The sequence below is a fragment of the Heptranchias perlo genome, chromosome 31 (genome assembly GCF_035084215.1).
Source record: "Heptranchias perlo isolate sHepPer1 chromosome 31, sHepPer1.hap1, whole genome shotgun sequence".
NCBI classification, from domain to species: Eukaryota; Metazoa; Chordata; class Chondrichthyes; order Hexanchiformes; family Hexanchidae; genus Heptranchias; species Heptranchias perlo.
In genome coordinates, this window is record NC_090355.1 from 26,881,549 (window position 1) to 26,900,354 (window position 18,806).

The 18,806-nt window shown below is 43.3% G+C and overlaps 1 protein-coding gene across 3 annotated transcripts in view; it reads right to left on the minus strand.

Annotated features, from left to right (window-relative positions):
• The window catches only part of LOC137300613 (netrin-G2-like), an 86,287-nt gene extending 68,057 nt beyond the window's left edge, over nucleotides 1–18,230 (minus strand). For all 3 annotated transcript variants that reach the window (XM_067969789.1, XM_067969788.1, XM_067969787.1), the window contains exons 1-2: nucleotides 17,989–18,230; nucleotides 17,057–17,643 (exon numbers count right to left, since the gene is read on the minus strand). In XM_067969789.1, coding sequence (XP_067825890.1) covers nucleotides 17,057–17,290 — 234 coding nt within the window. In that variant the 5' untranslated portion in view covers nucleotides 17,291–17,643; nucleotides 17,989–18,230. The remainder of the gene's footprint in view (nucleotides 1–17,056; nucleotides 17,644–17,988) is intronic.
• Nucleotides 18,231–18,806: the final 576 nt, after the last annotated feature.

The following is an 18,806-nucleotide window of genomic DNA, read 5'->3' on the forward strand; positions in this document are numbered from 1 at the left end:
TTAAACAACAGATTAAATGTGACAAAGATAATCAAAATGTATTGAATACCAAAACAGTACTCCCACAGCGAAGCAAGGTGACTAGTGCAAATTTTTAATATCTTAAATCTCACCTCAGTGAGCATTGTAAACAGCGGTAATAGCACTTCTTAATCCAGCTCTCCCATTGGTTCAGTGAATAAATGTGTCACTTTGTGTAATACTGAGCCATGCAAATCAAGATGGTTCCAGAGTTGAACTTTCATCTGTGTAGGGTTAGCTGATCCAACTCGGAGTGGTGGGGGGGCTAAAATTGGCCAGGTTGGGGGCGGGGGGGGGAAAATCAGCCAGAGTTTCTACTCTGCATCACCATCGTGATCGGAGGTGGAAAGTGTGTGTGCATGTGTGTGTGCACGCCAGTTGGGATCAGGATCAGGTTTGACTGATGCTCACATACAATCCAGATTCTCTGAGGTACTGGAGAGCTGTTACCACAGCATGAGTTAGCTCCTTCAGGGTAACGGGAAGAAAAAGGGACAAATCTGATGAGAAAAAAAATTGCTTACGAAATCCAACTACAGAGTCAATTTCCTCATTCCCAAGACTTTTATTATTCACTCTTTATAGAACGTCCTTTCATCCCCTTGCCACACACCATGCCCTGGTCAAGCTCCTTAGCCTCTATCAGAGCTACTTTTGAGTCGATCACTACAAATTGTGTAAGAACAACCCTGAGTGCTTCCATTTCTTTTTTCTCTTTTCTGCCTCCTGCTGTGGAAACACCTCAATGCTTCTGGGCACTTGACATGATGGTATGGTCAAGATATATGATACTCACCATGTGAAGAATTTTGGTCATAGCCTCCACTCTATCACTATGCAATATATATTCCTCTGTGCACAATTAAATAAGATATCTTTTGCAGTTATAAGCTAATGATTTAATAAAACAATTTTTCTTCAACTTTGCACATAGAGGAAAATCTAACCCTTTGTGCCTTAGTACGCTGGCCATTCAGTTTTTACCTCTCCTCAACACTTCCCTTTTTTTTTACACCCAACAACAGCACAAAGCATTTCCAGGTTAGAGATAGCACAGGTCAGAAGGAAAGTAAAGCTCCCTCTAAATTGGCCTAAAAACAGGCTTTAATCCCAGCCTCCAAAAGGCCACCCTGACCAGGCATGCTTATGGCCTCTTTGAACACAACTAAGAATTTGTGTCAATTAGCAATGAATTATGACAGTTTTGTGCTATGAACTCGCCCACTGGGTTGAGACGGACCAAATTCTTTTTACAAATCAATACTTACAGCAAACCAATAAAAGAGTCCTGAACATGGCACCATAGGGCAAAGGGCTGCACAGGGGGTTACAGTGAAGTGTAGAAAGGCAGTAGTCATAGGGGATTCGATAGTCGGGGGCAGGCAGGTGTTTCTGTGACTGCCGACGTGAGTCCCGCTTGGTGTGTTGCCTCCCTAGTACCAGGATAAAGGACATCATGGAGAGGGTGCAGAACATTCTGCGGGTGGAAGGGAAGAACCAAAAGTCGTGGTCCGTGAGAGTACCAACGACATAGGAAAAGAAAGGGATGACCTCCTGCGGTCAGAGTTTCAGGAGCTAGGGAGGAAGTTAAAAAGCAGGACCTCAAAAGGTAGTAATCTCTGGATTACTCCCAATGCAACTTGCTGGTGAGTACAGAAATAGGAAGATAAGGCAGGTTAATGCATGGCTATAGACATGGTGCAAGAGGGAGGGCTTCAGATTCTTGAGGCATTGGGACCAATTCTGGGGCAGGAGGGACCTGTTCAAGATGGATGGGTTGCACCTCAACAGAACTGGGACCAATGTCCTTGTGGGGAGGTTCACTAGTGCTGTGGGGGAGGGTTTGAACTAATTTGGCAGGGGGATGGGCACCAGGATGTAGCATTAGAAATGATAAAACAAGGTGCACAAAGGATTGGGAGAGACAGATAACACTAGAGTAAGGAATAGTACAGTATTAGGTGGGATCAGACTGAGTGAGAATACGAGAGGGTCTAAGATAGGTTTAGAGTGCATGTGTGTAAACACAAAAGCGTGGTAAATAAGGTTGGTGAGCTGCAGGCACAAACAGCCACATGGGAATATGATGTAGGGGCAATAACGGAGGCCTGGCTCAAAAAAGGACAGGATTGGATACTAAATATTCCTGGATGCAAGGTGTTCAGGAAAGAAGGATAGGAAAAAAAGGAGCGGGGAGGGTGGCAGTATTGATTAAAGAGAATATGCAGTGCTGGAGAGAGAGGATGTCCTTGAGGGGTCAAAGACAGAATCTATTTGGTTAGAGTTAAGAAACAATAGAGGTGCCATTATACTATTGGGTGTATTCTATAGGCCACCAACTAGTGGGGAAGATATGGAGGAGCAAATTTGCAGGGAAATCACAGAGAGGTGCAAGAACTATAGACTAGTGATAATGGGGAACTGAACTATCCTAATATAGACTGGGATAGTAATGGTATAAAGGGCAAAGAGGGGGAGGAATTTCTGAAGTGTGTTCAGGAGAACTTTCTTGATCAGTATGTTTCCAGCCCAACAAGGAAGGAGGCATTGCTGGATCTAGTTCTGGGGAATGAAGTGAGTCAACTGGAGCAATTGTCACTGGGGGAACATTTAGCTATGGAAAAGGACAAGAAACAATCTGGAGTAAAAATACTTAATTGGAGGAGAGCCAATGAGATGAGATGAGAATGGATCTGGCCCGGGTAAATTGAAATCAAAGATTGGCAGGTAAAACTGTAATCGAACAATGGGGCGAACTTTAAAGCGGAGATGGTTCGGGTACAGTCTAGGTACATTCCCACGAGGGGGAAAGGTAGGGCAACCAAAGCCAGCTCTCCCTGGATGACGAAAAAGATAGAGAGCAAGATGAAACAGAAAAGGGGGCATATTACAGATATCAGGTTGATAATATAAGTGAGAACCAGGCTGAATATAGAAAATACAGAGGAGAAGTGAAAAACGAAATAAGGGGCAAAGAGAGAGTATGAGAATAGACTAGCAGTTAACATAAAAGGGAATCCAAAAGTCTTCTATAGGCATATAAATAGTAAACAGGTGGGGCCGATTAGGAACCAAAGAGGAGATCTACGCATGGAGGCAAAGGGCATGGCTGAGGTACTAAATGAGTACTTTGCATCTGTCTTTACCAAGGAAGAAGATGCTCCCAAAATCACAGTAAAAGAGGAAGTAATTGAGATACTTGATGGGTTAAAAATTGATAAAAAGAGGAGGGACTAGAAAGGATGGCTGTAATTAAAGTAGATAAGTCACCCGGTCCGGATGGGATGCATCCTAGGTTGCTGAGGGAAGTACGGATGGAAATTGCAGAGATGCTGGCCATAATCTTCCAATCCTCCTTAGATATGGGGGTGGTGGACTGGAGAATTGCAAATGTTTACACCCTTGTTCAAAAAAGGCTGTAAGGATAAACCCAGCAACTACAGGCCAGTCAGTTTAACCTCGGTGGTAGGGAAACTTTTAGAAACAAAATCAATAGTCACTTGAACAAGTGTGGATTAATAGAGGAAAGCCAGCACAGATTTGTTAAAGGCAAATCGTGTTTAACTAACTTGATTGAGTTTTTTTTTTATCAGAGAGGGTTGATGAGGGCAATGCGGTTGATGTGTATATGGACTTTCAAAAGGTTTTTTTTATTCATTCATGGGATGTCGGCATTGCTGGCAAGGCCAGCATTTTTTGCCCATCCCTAATTGCCCTTGAGAAGGTGATGGTGAGCTGCCTTTTTGGAAGGGAGTTCCAGGATTTTGACCCAGCGATGATGAAGGAACGGCGATATATTTCAAAGTCAGGATGGTGTGTGACTTGGAGGGGAACGTGCAGGTGGTGTTGTTCCCATGTACCTGCTGCCCTTGTCCTTCGAGGTGATCGAGGTCGCAGGTTTGGGAGGTGTTGTCGAAGAAGCCTTGGCGAGTTGCTGCAGTGCATTCTGTGGATGGTACACACTGCAGCCATGGTGCGCCAGTGGTGAAGGGAGTGAATGTTTAGGGTGGTGGATGGGGTACCAATCAAGCAGGCTGCTTTGTCCTGGATGGTGTCGAGCTTCTTGAGTGTTGTTGGAGCTGCACTCATCCAGGCAAGCGGAGAGTATTCCAACACACTCCTGACTTGTGCCTTGTAGATGATGGAAAGGCTTTGAGGAGTCAGGAGGTGAGTCGCTCACTGCAGAATACCCAGCCTCTGACCTGCTCTTGTAGCCACAGTATTTATGTGGCTGGTCCAGTTTAGTTTCTGATCAATGGTGACCCCCAGGATGTTGATGGTGGGGGATTCAGTGATGGTAATGCCGTTGAGTGTCAAGGGGAGGTGGTTAGACTCTCTCTTGTTGGAGATGGTCATTGCCTGGCACTTGTCTGGCACGACATCAAAAGGTGTTTGATAAAGTGGCACATAATAGGCTTGTCAGCAAAATTGAAGCCCACGGAATATAAGGGGCATTGGCAGCATGGATATGAAATTGGCTAAGTGACAGGAAACAGAGAGTAGTGGTGAACGGATGCTTTTAGGACTGGAGGAAGGTATACAGTGGTGTTCCCCAGGGGTCGGTACTAGGACCATTGCTTTTTTTGATATATTAATGACTTGGACTTGGGTGTACAGGAAACAATTTCAAAATTTGCAGATGACGCAAAACTTGGAAGTGTACTAAACAGTGAGGAGGATAGTAATAGACTTGAAGAGGACATAGATAGGCTGGTGGAATGGGCGGACACATGGCAGATGAAATTTAACGCAGAGATGTGCGAAGTGATATGTTTTGGTGGGAAGAATGAGAGGCAATATAAACTAAATGGTACAATTCTAAAGTGGGTGCAGGGACAGAGAGACCTGGGGGTATATGTGCACAAATCTTTGAAGGTGGCAGGACAGGTTGAGAAATCGGTTAAAAAGCATACAGGATCCTGGGCTTTATAAATAGAGGCATAGAGTACAAAAGCAAGGAAGTTGTGTTGAACCTTTATAAAACACTGGTTTGGCCACAGCTGGAGTATTGTGTCCAATTCTGGGCACCGCACTTTAGGAAGGATGTGAAGGCCTTAGAGAGGGTGCAAAAAAGATTTACTGGAATGGTTCCAAGGATGAGGGACTTCAGTTACGTGGATAGACTGGAGAAGCTGGGGTTGTTCTCCTTAGAGCAGAGAAGGTTAAGAGAAGATTTGATAGAAGTGTTCCAAATCATGAAGGGTTTAGATAGAGTAAATCAAGAGAAACTGTTCCCATTGATGGAAGGGTCGAGAACCAGAAGACACAGATTTAAGATGATTGCCAATAGAACCAAAGGCGACTTGAGGATAAACTTTTTTACACAACGAGTAGTTATGATCTGGAATGTGCTGCCTGAAAGAGTGGTGGAAGCATTTTCAATCGTGGATTTCAAAAAGGTGTTGGATAAATACTTGAAGAGCCACAGGGAAAAAGCGGGGGAATTGGACTAATTGGATTGCTCTTACAAACAGCTGGCATGAGCTCGATGGGCCGAATGGCCTCCTTCTGTGCTGTAACCATTCTATGATTCTAAGAGAGGCTTTCATCCCATCAACTGAGTCTGGATTCAAACCAGCTTCCAAAAGATGAAACTCGCCCAAGGCTTCATTGCTTTGATTTTTAGATTTTGTATTGATGGTTCAAACAGAACTTATAGTTTTAAACATTCTAAAATGTAATCATTTTGTATCTTGAATTATTTTCAGTCAAATGAGGAACCATTACAGTAAACAGAATCAGAAAGTAACATGAATAATTATTGGGATCTATACTTTCCTGCTTGATAAGCAGCTTTGGCATTTTATAGAATGTTACTTTTGTAACCTTCTAGGAGACAAAAGATGGATTTGAACAGATACAGTGGCAGCTACATGTCCTGTTTAATAAACTAGAAATCAATTGATTCTGCCTTGAGATGTTTTTCCTACATTAAAGGCATTAGTTGTTGTTGCTGGAGATCTTTCAGTAACCAGTGACCAGAAGACCAGGTTTCACCCTGTGCTGTTATCATTTGGTGGATACTCTTAATAGAAAGAATTTGCATTTGTATATCACTTTTCATGTCCTCATGACACTCCAAAGTGCATCATAGCCAATGAATTATTTTTAAGTTTAGTTACTTATTCTGTAGGCAAACATGGCAGCCAATTTTCACACAGCAAAGTCCAATAAACAGGAAATGAGATAAATAACCAGTTAATATGCTTCCGTGGTGTCAGGTTGTGGGATAAATATTGGCCAGGATACCTCTCTGTTCTTCTTCAAATAGTGTTATAGGATCTTTTACAGTGTCTTGGTTTAACATCTCGTCTGGAACATGGCACCTCTGATACTGCAGCATTCACTCAGTACTGCACTGAAGTGTCAGCCTAGATTATGTACTCAAGCCCTGAAGTGGGGCTTAAACCCATAAGCTTCTGACTCAGTAGCAAGATTGCTTCCGCTGAGCCAAGCTGCCACTTTGCTTCAATCTTATTTTAGGTGGTGGTGAACACACAGATTATGTACACTTCCCACTTCACTCCCTATATGAATGGTTTTGGTTGAGGAGACCATGTGCATGTTTGAAGGTGTTGAGGAAGGGATTCAGTGTGTATGACTTAAGCAGTGAAAAGGAAGAGAACCATTTGTGCATATTCAAACCTAAAAATGTTTTTTTTAAACTACAAATAATTTTCACTGGAATCTCAGCATACAAACATAAAATTGAACTATTACTCAAATGAAAAAAATCTGTTCATATTTCAAATTATAGCTAGGAGTCAGGTGATATTTTTAAAATAAAATTCCTTTAACTGCTGTCCTTTTTACTATGATATGCCAAGTGCAATAGTCATAGCAAATTCAAAAATGGAGCCTGTCTGACATTGTTAGCAACAATGAATGCTTTGTAAGGATAATACACATGATATTCCCATTTTAGCAACAGTCATTATTATAGATTGGCACTAGACTCGCTTGCTACTTATCTACCTAGAAACCACAAGCTAAGAGGAATCCCAATGGTATAAAATGACTCCAGCTACTAAGTATGGAACACACAAGCCATTATCATTGAATGAGTATGATTTTGTGGTAATGAGGCCTCAATATGAATGGACTATGTCTGGAAGGAAGTGAGTCAACTTTGTGGGACTGAGTGGGGCAGGTGGAGGATGGTTGGAGAAGCAATTCCATCAATGGGTGGTTAACTCATGCATTTCAACTTCACTATAAAGCTTTTCCATCACATCGTGGGCTGATGGAATTGAACAGGAGAAGTAGAACACAAGAATTTATCCTACTACAGTACCATTGTAATCTGAAAAGGCTCTGCTAATATCATAGTGGGTAAATTAAATTGTGCTAACCAACGAAGGTAGAATGTATTGTAACAAAGTAAATCACCAAGAATAAAAATAAACCCTACTTTAAATTAATTCATGCAATTTGAAACAAAACTGTAAGTGTTGCTCATCTTTGTGCTACAGCAGAACTGAAGAACTGAATCAGCACAGGGATGTCAAGCTACATATTGTGGAGATGCCGGTGATGGACTGGGGTTGACAATTGTAAACAATTTTACAACACCAAGTTATAGTCCAGCAATTTTATTTTAAATTCACAAGCTTTCGGAGGCTACCTCCTTCCTCAGGTTCATCGTTCACCTGAGGAAGGAGGTAGCCTCCGAAAGCTTGTGAATTTAAAATAAAATTGCTGGACTATAACTTGGTGTTGTAAAATTGTTTACAAGCTACATATTGTATAGGATCTGATACCATGTGGTTCCTATCACCCTCCTCCTCCCCCCTCCCCCTCTTCCATCAGTGACAAGGCCAGGAGGAATGAAGGGATGATTTTTAAATTTTACAACTCAGTTATAGCCAGGGCTCCCATTTACCAAATGCCCCTAAAAGGTAGGGTTTGCATTTACTGAATACCCCTACAGGCAAGGTTTATACATTTAAGGTCAAAACTCCTTTAAAGGCTCAAGGTATTCTACATTCCAAGGAAGATTCAGAAAAATTGTCACAGTCTTAAAACTGCATTTTTAAATTTGGATTTTTTTTGTTATCTTTAAATTGTTGACCTTTGTTTCCTCCCCTTCCCTAACAGAACTGTCATTACTGGTGTGCTGTTTTCACAGATTAATCGAACGTCATTGTGGTGCATTAAAAGGTTATGGATGTCAGGATTATTCTCATATTAAGGCGAGTTAATTTGGCAGGAATATTAGAATGTAACAGATGCTGGAATCTCTCAATGGTCACAGGAATTATGTTTTTAAGTAGAGATGCCGATGCATTTATGAAATTTTCAAATAGATGACAGACTTGTATAACTGCGGTTATTTCTGCTATTCTCTGTTTTGTTCCCATTCTCATATTAGAATGTCTGGTTTGCAAGTCAGATATTTCTCAGTTCCTCTCAACATACGCACTTTGTATTGGGGAAAATTGATGTTAATTTATAAATGTGCTAAAGCAAAAATGATGGATATTTTAACTGGATGCTAACTAAAATGAAAGTGTTTTTTTTAATGAACTTCAAACAAAATGGAAATTCTCCTGGGAAGTTGGCAGTGCAGCGATTAGCATAACTTACTCTTTCAGATCTGATAACTTTGAAGTTTAGAAAATGGTATACGGGATGCATTTTTAACACCATTTTATTCTCATTAAAATATTCCCAAATCTGAACGCATATGAAACGATGCAGGGTACTAAAAGAAGCAGATTGACTTGAAGAACACAAGAAAAGATTTTTATGTACAGGAGCACTCTGCCAGCCTTATTTTCATTTGATACAACTTTACAGTATTTAACTCTTTGTGTACTGACATCTCTGCCGGCTTCCAAATTACAGACGCCATTTCCTTCACGTTGTAAGGAAGTTTGCAAGGATAGAATAGTTGAACATGGGCTCGGTCAAAGGAGTGTTAATAGTGGTTTAAAAGGAGTGGAAAGAATGACTGAGAAAAAAAGGTCGACAAATGAACATGGAGCTGTGAAGGGGATGTTGGGTGATCAGATCACGGTTAGGAAGGATGTCAAGAGAGCAGGATGTGGGCATGGAGGAAATGAGTCTGATGGAGAATGGGGGGGGGGCGGAGGTGGAGAGGAACTGTAGAGTGTAGTGGGTGATAGTGGAAGAGAGGGGAAAGGGGAGAGATCAAAATAAACAAACTGATAAGCAGATGACCCCAGTTTTGGAAAGAAACAATGCGATGAGCTCCTCACGTCTAGAATCAGAGGTGAGAATGGAAGACATTGGGGAGGGAGGGGAGAGGGAATAGTGGTGACCGAGGATTTTGGAGTTGAATCTGGAGTAATGGGAAACTAAGGCTCTATCATTGCGATAGAACTGAGGGAGAGAAAGACCAAGTTGGAAGCGGATGGAGATAGAAAACCTAGAACAATAATGGTTGCTTCTACAGTCTTTGTGTTCCAGAGAGAGTTGGAGGAAACGGATAATCGGTTAATGAGCTGAATTTAAAATGTATACAAAGTTTCATGCTGTAAACCATCTGGAAAAGATATCTGTTTGCAAAGGTGAGGGGGGGGGGGGGTTCTGAAACCTGTAAAAAGAATGAATATCCACTAAGTCTGAAAAACCGCCATTGCTTCGGGTGCTCGTTGCTGGAACCCAAATTATGGGTTATTGAAGATCATTCACCCTCCGATAGAGAGAGTGAATTTGGGAGATTTGATGAATTTCATTCTCAGGGATTTGATCAATTTCATCATCGGCTCCTGTGGATTTTGGTGATATGTTCATGATTGCCTGTTTTAACGATTAGGTTTTGCGTTGGGGGTGGAATGTAATTAAATATTTATGATAAATATTAGTTCGATTATTACTAATAAATGATGGGACGTTTTAAACGAGTAATGAATTAGACAGTAATGGAGCTGCTGTGCTTCCTTCAGTTGTGAAACTGCTGAGTGGGTCCATATTTAAAAAGCTTGCCTGTCCTTAACCAGGAGTAAATATTGATGAAACTGAACTAATGGGAAGATTAATGTTGGCGGTAGGAGAAACTGTGATGTAGGCAGATCCGCTTCAATGCATACTGAGTAAGTATGTGGGTTCAACAGGCCGTGTCCCCACTCGGACTTCTCTGGGGAAGTTTTGGAACAAGTTTTGCCCGGGTCACTTTTCACAGTATCACCCAACTTTAAGACAAATCTCTTTGTCTAAAGTTATTAAACAGTTTCTCCTCTTCGTGCTCAGCTGATTAGACCCCCACATACCTGGACAAATAGATACTTAAATAAATCTGTCTTATTTCCTACTATCTCGTTCTTCAATATAAACGCGATTGCATATAATCTACTAGAATATTTATCCTTTAAAAGGCACTACATAAATGCAAATTGTAGAAAATAGAAATATTAGTAAGTTGGTTACTATTTTGAGTTGAATGTAGTGCATATGGTCTCACTGGCAGTGTTTTTCTCTTTTGGAAATCCAGAGTCTTTATTGTGTATCTTTATCTCGGTGAGCACTTCCGTCGGGTATGTAAGGAAACTCTGAACTTTGATTAAATATTAATATCCCGGAAACGTCTCCTTGAAAGGAGAATTACTAATTCAGACGCTGCTTAACGAATCTCACTCAAGTTTCATCGATCGTTCTTTAAGTGAGGTCGTTTGAAAGCAAGGTCGCAACTCAACATGGAATTGTAAAAATGCTCCTCACTGAAGATAATGTGAATCAGCATCAATTCTTAAATATGCTTTTCTCGTCTATGCAAGGAGGGGGAAGAGTCGGGTTTACGAGGGACGGCAAAACACCGAAAAACTGAGTTTGTAACTCTTGATGTTAAAGTGTCAGTCTATCCGTCCCCTTCATCCACTCTCGTATTTATACTGAGCAAGATGTACATAGAGGGGTTGGAGAGGGGAAATGACGGAGAAAGAAATTGAGAACGAGAGATAAATCGAACTGTACAAAGAATGAACTGTCTCGGGAGGAGGGAAGTGTGTCGGAGCCAGCAGCGAATGCACCCACCCAACTCCTCCCAAAACTACAGGAGTCGTGTCCGCTCTCCGAGGTCAACGGCGGAATATGTCCCTGTTCATTTGCCCGGATTAAACTGGGCCATGAGGTTTCTCTTGGATATAATGCAAACCATTCATGTTGTGAATAACCAGGGTATCATAACATGACAATGGATGACAGGGATCCCACCAGGACGAGGGCTTCACACACGGTCCATGTGTCCAGCCCATTTCACAATGTATTTCAATCAGGTGACCCCTCCAAAAACCGATCCATTGGATGTATTCTTATCCCGATTCGAAGGATGAGAGATCAGGTGCGGCTGTCTAGACCCGTTGCTATCCGAAAATGAGCGTCCACATTTGAGTGAATGAACGGGGAATAGATAGCCATATATATATACTTAGTAACTTTCTATTATCTTAACGCTGTGTGTTATGTGCTTAAACTACAGCTAGCCAGAAAAAAACTGCACTGGTTTAATTACGGACCAGGTGAAGTTGTGCGATGAACAGATTGGCAAACAAACTTGCTGTCTGCAATCCCTGGTGCTGATGGAGGGACAAACTTGTTGGTGCTGGTTCGAGGCCCTGAATCCACATAACTCCTCACTGCAGCTGAACTACCCATTCCCCTTACAGAACTGAACTACTCCCCCCCCACACCCCCCCTCCCGCCCCCATCCCTCGGAATTGCATTGATTAAAGATGTAGACCTGTGCATTTTCTGCTTAGCTTTTAAAAAAAAATCTTCAAGCAGATTAAAAGAAATAAGCAGGAAATATTTCTCCCGTCTTAGAAGGAACACTGGAAACAAACAACTATTTCGGCCGTTTTACAGTGAGACAGTTTGGGACATCCCCCCGGGTTAATCCAATAGGGTCGAATCCGACTGTTAACTTTTCAAGTAGACTTTTCCCTTCCCTATCTCAGTATCAATCACTCCCGTCAATGTGTTTGAATTCAATTAGAATGGACAGTTGAAATAATATTTAATATTAATACTGAGCTGGCTCAGCCCCCCTTTGTTCCCATCTGTCTAGACTGGAGAGACGCTCCAAGTGTGTGGCAGAAATAGCCTGGGTGGCTCCGGGAGTTCCCAGGTCTGTACCCACTGTTGGAGTGATCTGTTGGCAGCATGCTACTCTCTTTCTGATGGGCAATGTTGAAAGTTTGGATTTTTAATGTTGCAAAAAAAACTTTCGAAATGCGCCCCGGTATCGAATTAGAAAAGAACAAAAAAACTCACACAACGAACCCTTGATCAAAGCCTCACAGTCTCTGGGTACCGGTGGCTTTCATCCCCGTTAGTTTAGTTTACCTTAATGTCAAGTGGCCGGATCATTGATCATCTCTGAGAGATCTACCTGTTATCACTTATAAACAATTTTACAACACCAAGTTATAGTCCAGCAATTTTATTTTAAATTCACAAGCTTTCGGAGGCTTCCTCCTTCGTCAGGTGAACGATGTGAACGATTTTCACATCGTTCACCTGACGAAGGAGGAAGCCTCCGAAAGCTTGTGAATTTAAAATAAAATTGCTGGACTATAACTTGGTGTTGTAAAATTGTTTACAATTGTCAACCCCAGTCCATCACCGGCATCTCCACATCATATTATCACTTAAAAGGGGCTAGGCTGCCAGCAGGCTGGATGCGGGTTTGCAACAACGAAAGGACAGGTGGGATATACAGGACTCCATGTACCAAATTCTGGTTGTTATTACAAATAACAGCAACAAAAATTCTGGAAATGCAGAGCCTCAGCTGAAAGAGACGGATTCTCTGTTGATGAGTCCATCCCGACCATTAGCCCGTCTCTGTTTGACAGAATCCGACTAACCTGCTCTGCATTTCCAGTTTTTTATTTCAAATTTCCAGTAGCTTTGCTTTAATTGCCAGTTATTATACCCTTGTGCGCTCTCCCATTAACTGGTGACTAATGGCGCCCAGGCACCCATCTTAACTAAGTTTCCAGTGCACTCATACCGAATAGTGAGCGAGTGTCGGTGTGGTGTGATTCGACCCCAACTGGTGATCTCGCCCAATGAAAAAAGGACACAGTTGCTTGTGTGTTGTGTCCTATTTGGGGCGGGGGCGGGGGCGGGGGGGGAGGAGAGAGAGATCACATCAGCCAGCTATCCAGCCCCTGTTTCACCGACCCGAGGGCTGAGATATGACAGGGTGTTCGCTGCGTTTAAACCTTTCTGCATTTTATTTTGATGCCAATGGACTGTGGGAGACCGGTCTGGTACAATGTGCTTTAATGGGGGTTCTCCAACTGGAAGGAGTTTGTAAAGTTGGTAGTGGTCTTGCAAGTGTGAGTCTTGCTCTAGTTGGTTACACACTCTGCCTCAGTCAATGGCTGTGGGTCGGGGCCCCATTCCGGGACTTGAGCACTCCAGTACTGAGGGCTGCACCGTGGGCGAAGCCCTCATTTGGCTGAGAATTAAACTGAGGCCTTTTCCACCTGTGTGGATGTTAAAGATCCCATGGCACTATTTACAGAAGAGCAGGAAGTTCTGCTAGCGTCCCTGCCAACACTCCTCTCAAACACCGCCAGTGTTAACTGGCCATTGGTCTCATTGCTGTATGTGGGGTCTTGCTATGCACAGAATGATAACAGTCTTAGCCTACATGGCAACACTCAGTGCACTGAATCTAGCGCGTTTTAAAACATTTCTGAGAGACTTGATATGATGATAAATGAATACAAATCTTTATTTTACAGGCTGAAGGCACTCGGATGGATATGAAAAAAATTCTTGCAGCCACGTCCTTTTTATTCCTATTACTAACCTGTAAGTAAAGAAAAAGAGCGAACTTGCATTTATATAGCGCCTTTCACGGCTTCAGGACCCCCCCCCCCCCCCCCAAGCGCTTTACAGCCAATGAGATACTTTTGAAGTGTAATCACTGTTGTAATCTAGGAGTCTAGTTATTCCTCACAAATTACATTAAATTAAATCCCAGATGACCTACGATCGCTGTCCCTGGTTTCCCAATCATTCGGAGTTTGAGAGGATCAGTACACAAAGCAGCCTGGCTACAAACCTCGAATAACTTCGTGGTGGCAGGGAAGAAAACGTTTCAACCAGGAGGGTTCCTCGGCTACTTGGGACACGAATGACACTCCAGTGAGGCGAGAGTAGCGAGGTTAAGGACATCCTCAGACACTCTGTTCCGGGGACAGCCTATCGGTTCCTATTGGAACTGTCACGTTTGTGCCCTCGGAAAACAAGTAATCGCTGACAAAATAAACGTATTCACAAATACTGTGGCTCACGCCATCCTTCCCCGTGAACATTTGTATTGAACACGGATCTCCTGCGAGTGGCCGGTTTATGGTCTCAGGTATCCACATTGAAAATGTGTTTAATTCTGTTGTGGCTTCTAATTCATTTAAATACATTAACTACTTAAAAAAAGTTAGTCATTTTAATTTGCACTAGTTTAATTGGTTGCAGCTGTGTGGACACCATGGCAGGCACAGCCCAGCCAGCACCTGTAAAAAGAAGTTAACGTTTGGGGGTTACACACTGAGCTGTCTTCTCTCTTTACAGATATTGATTGGCCTGTCGTATTTCCAGTATTTTGTGTTTTTGCTTCCGATTTGCAGGGGTTTTATGTCCCCCCTATCTGTATGGTGCCCAAAGTTAGTGTTTGCTACTCGGTTCCTTCCTACATTTGGTTATCTGACTATAGTAAGCGGCTGGCCATTAATCTGTGCCCTTTGGGGACCATCCTGCACTGGCTATCATTTGGAGTCAGTCCCATCGTCACCACACTTCCGACTAACCTCACCAATGTTTTAAGCTTACAACACTCCCCCTGTCAGCTGAGCCCGACAAAAGATATTTTTCGTTTGTGTCAAATTCTAATGTCCATTTTCTTGGATTCCTGAAACATTATTGTAGCAAATTAGAATTTTAAAAAGCTCCCCTGCAATCATCGCCCAGAGTTTAATTCTTATTGCAGGTTTGTTAATAGTTCCATTCCTAAACCAGAGAGATCAGCGACAGATTGTTTTTTGAATGTATTAAAATTGGTTTAACCTCAACACTGTGTGTTGGGTGGTTGATGGGCTATATTGTTCCCAGCCACAAAGTCCAGCATCAGTCTCACATGAATGCTGACTGTAGGACCGGTGTTTGGTCAGACTCGATAGTTTTGAGCGAGTCGAAAATATCTTATACTTCTGGATTTTTCAGTCCCCGACTCCCCTATTTATTGAAGCGGCCCTGGGCTTCTAGGTTACATCTCAGAAGTATGAGATTCAACGGTGTTATTATAAATACACGAAAGATATCACAAATATTGAAAAACGTTTTTTAAAGTGTTGTTTTTGTGGTGGTGGTAGGGGGGGTGGGTGGGGAGAGGTAGTGAGTAAAAAGGAGGGCGGCTGGGAGTGGAGGTGATAGTTGATCCGATGTGTCTCACAGTCTCAGTGATATTCGCTAACTGTCAGTTGCCGCACACGCCTGATTTTAAAACTACGTTAAAATCTTGACTGTGCAGTGGGCTGAGATTCCTCCTCATTTCTTCGATTTCTTTCCAATCGATTCCTCTGGTTTTACGATAGTCAGCAGTTGGGGCATTAAAATAACATTAGGATGTGTGCAGGTCTTGTGGCGGATCCCGTTTAAAACAGGTTACTGCGGACTTTTTAAAAACAATTCGAAGGGTGTGATCGAGAGAGGCAAACAATTCAATTTTTTTCGGGACCTTGCAACGATGGAGGTCGGGTTCGGTTTAGTTAACGTTCACTACTCCGGTTGCACTGTCTTTTGAGGCTTTTAAACGAAACAATTTACTGGTCAAAAGAACAAAGTTCAGTAGCGGCACTAACTGTACCGAATCTACTGCCACAGCTTTGAGTCAACTGCACTTTCTAGCACCTATCATTGAAGTACGCGATCATTAAATGAATCTGGGTTTATCATATAAAAAAACATTTGGGGATTTTAACAATATGCAGGTCACTAATCCGGATGAAGCGTGTAGGGCAGATATACTGTGTAAATGGTTTACCATGCATTAGTCTCTCGTAATTCATTCCGAATAACTGCATGTCTATTAGCCAAGTGTATATTAAACTAAACCGGCGGCGTTCGCTCTTAACTGAATTATTTATGTTGCAAAGTGCATTCATTTCGGCTCCTGGGCAACCCACTGAATCAGAGCTTAGCAAACCCATTGCTTTTCAGACTGTAATAAAACTGGGCAGAGATGGAACATCCAGTCGGAGTCACTTAATGTTCTATCCACGCCGTGTCCGTGCACGTTACCGATCGCAGTTACCAGTACTAACGAAAAGTACGGGAGGGGGTGTAGTTCTGAGGAGCTGCAGATGTCGGATTTACTGTCCCCTCCCCCTGTCTGCAGTAGACTAATTCTGCGCTGCAGAGCACGGATAGTATTAATCTCCCAGATAAAGCAGGAAGAAAATCCCTGACAGACAATTTAACTGTTAAGGAGTTCCTCTGAGTTTTTATTTTAAAAAGTGTATATATTCTTGGCAACTTTTACATCTTTAAAGGTGCCGGTAGCCAGAGAGAAACTGCATTTAAAAATTATCCTCTCAAACTCTAAATTGTTTCTGTACTGCGTGTTCCGAGTGTGGCAGTACGGCGGAGGGGAGAATACTAACAGAATGGAATAGTCTCCTGAAATTTGAACTTTGATGGTCCCTGGATGTTAAATAAAGCCGCGGGCTCCCGCTGTCTCTCTTTCTCTGCTTCACTCAATTCCACTACATATTTCCCAGTACAATATCTGTTCTCCTCTCACCGACCCTACATCTCTTTGCTTCCCCCATACTGCTGTTTCCTGAGAGGCATCACTATTTCTGATCCACTTCCCTGGCCATGTCAAAGCGGACCAAGGAGCCGCCACAGTGACATTTAGTAAAGTTTACTCGGAGTCGGATCAGCGAATGGTTTTAGAATTTCACTTTCTCACTGTGAAGAAAGCACTAGACTGATAGCTCTAAACTGAAACACATCCCCGGCCTCTGTCCTCCCCACCGCTTCTCTCTTTGGTTCTTACCAGGGCACAGAAGCGCTCGGGAGGGTCTCCACAGGTCACCCCCGCCGGCTCCACCTTCACTTTCGGATACTGCTTCATGGACATGGGTCTAGGCTGACAGGCGTAAAACTCCCAAGAAGGGCCGGCGTCATCGGTGTTCACCAGCGACTTGCAGCTGTCGTACTGAGTCCTGGCCGGCAGCAGCGAGTAGATGAGAGCGGCCAGCTGCAGCATAGGCATGGGGCCGGAGCGCATGGTCCCCGGGCGGAGCGCACACGCAGGCTCGGGGCGGATGGCGAGGGCGCACCGGGCGCAGTGCCAGGCTCAGCATGGGCACCAGTTACACATCAGTCGGGGTTCGGGACATCCCAGAAACTCCATTATCCCGAAAGAGACTCCAAACCGTGACCAGCCAGGGCAAACCTCATAGATCCGAATACTTTAATTCACCATGCAGATGGGCTGAGTCGATCCGGCCGCTCTCCAAGTTCAAACGAGCCACTCTAAAGTGTCCCAAATCCAACTCGGGATCATTGGCGCTACACCTGGACGCGTTGAGTCGTACTCCTCTCCAATCCTCTCCAAATTCGCTTTTGCATTGTAGAGAACTAATTGAAAGGAAAACATAGGGGGGAAAGGTGTGAAATGACCTGGGCACATAAAATAGACAAGATCACACGCTGGAAAAGTGCCCCTCCCCCGGTCTCCGTGACTCATGTGTATGTGTGTATATATATATATATACACACGCATATAAGAGGCTTTCCCTATCTCACGGCAGCCCGCGCACACACACACCCCTGGCCCACTTTGGAAGCCCGGTCCAGGGGAAAGGATGGGAGAATGGCCGGGAGTTGAGCGCACACTTTACTGTCGGAGGCAGGACAACCCGGGGTCAAAAGTAGAGACCGAGAGACAGGGAGAAGGACAAGGGAAAGGGAAGACAAACAAACCTGCCGAAAGAACACGATCCGTGGTTTTAAAGATAACGGGTGCTGGAGGCTGGTTTTTGACAGGCTGACTTTGCGTTAAGGGTTTTGCTGCCTCTGGCCTCTCCTCGCGGCTTCAAGGGCAGATGGCCGGGACTTTGGGCTAATGCTCTCGTCCGACTTAATGCGGAGGCTAAATCCTTTTAACATCACTTTCAATCACTATCTGTGCTTTTATGTCAGAGCTGCCTCAAGTCTGCGCAACTTCCTCCTGCACAGCCCCAGGCTCTGTTCTCCCCAATCAGCTTAAAGGGGAAACGTAGAGCCGAATCCACCCTTAAAGGGACAGGTTGCTGAAGAGCAACCGTTTGGCTGGAATGGGAAACACGAGCGTCAAAATCAGCAGGGAAATCCTTTTAACGATTTGAAGGAGAAACACAGTTAACTCTAAATTCACTCCAGTCAGCTTTATCTCAAAGGGGGGAGAGTCAACCACAATTGGTGCACTCTTAAAGGGATAGGTTCGTTGCGAACATTTGAATCAGCTTTTGAGGAAACACAAAAAGTCGTGTAAATAAATGCACTATTAAAAACGCAATGGAACAATTTAAAGAGATCGACTGAGAATCATAAATTCAACTGGACAACTGGACTAAACCCAATATAAAAGGGGCATATTCTTAAAGGCGAATCGTTACAAATTTCAGGGCTATTAAATCGGTTTTTACAATCTATATTTCTGCTGAAATATTGTTAGTGATCGCAGCAGGTTAATGTCACAGGTAGGACTCGAGGGGTCAATGGAATGTCACAGTAATTTCTCGGCTACTTTTCGTGCAAAG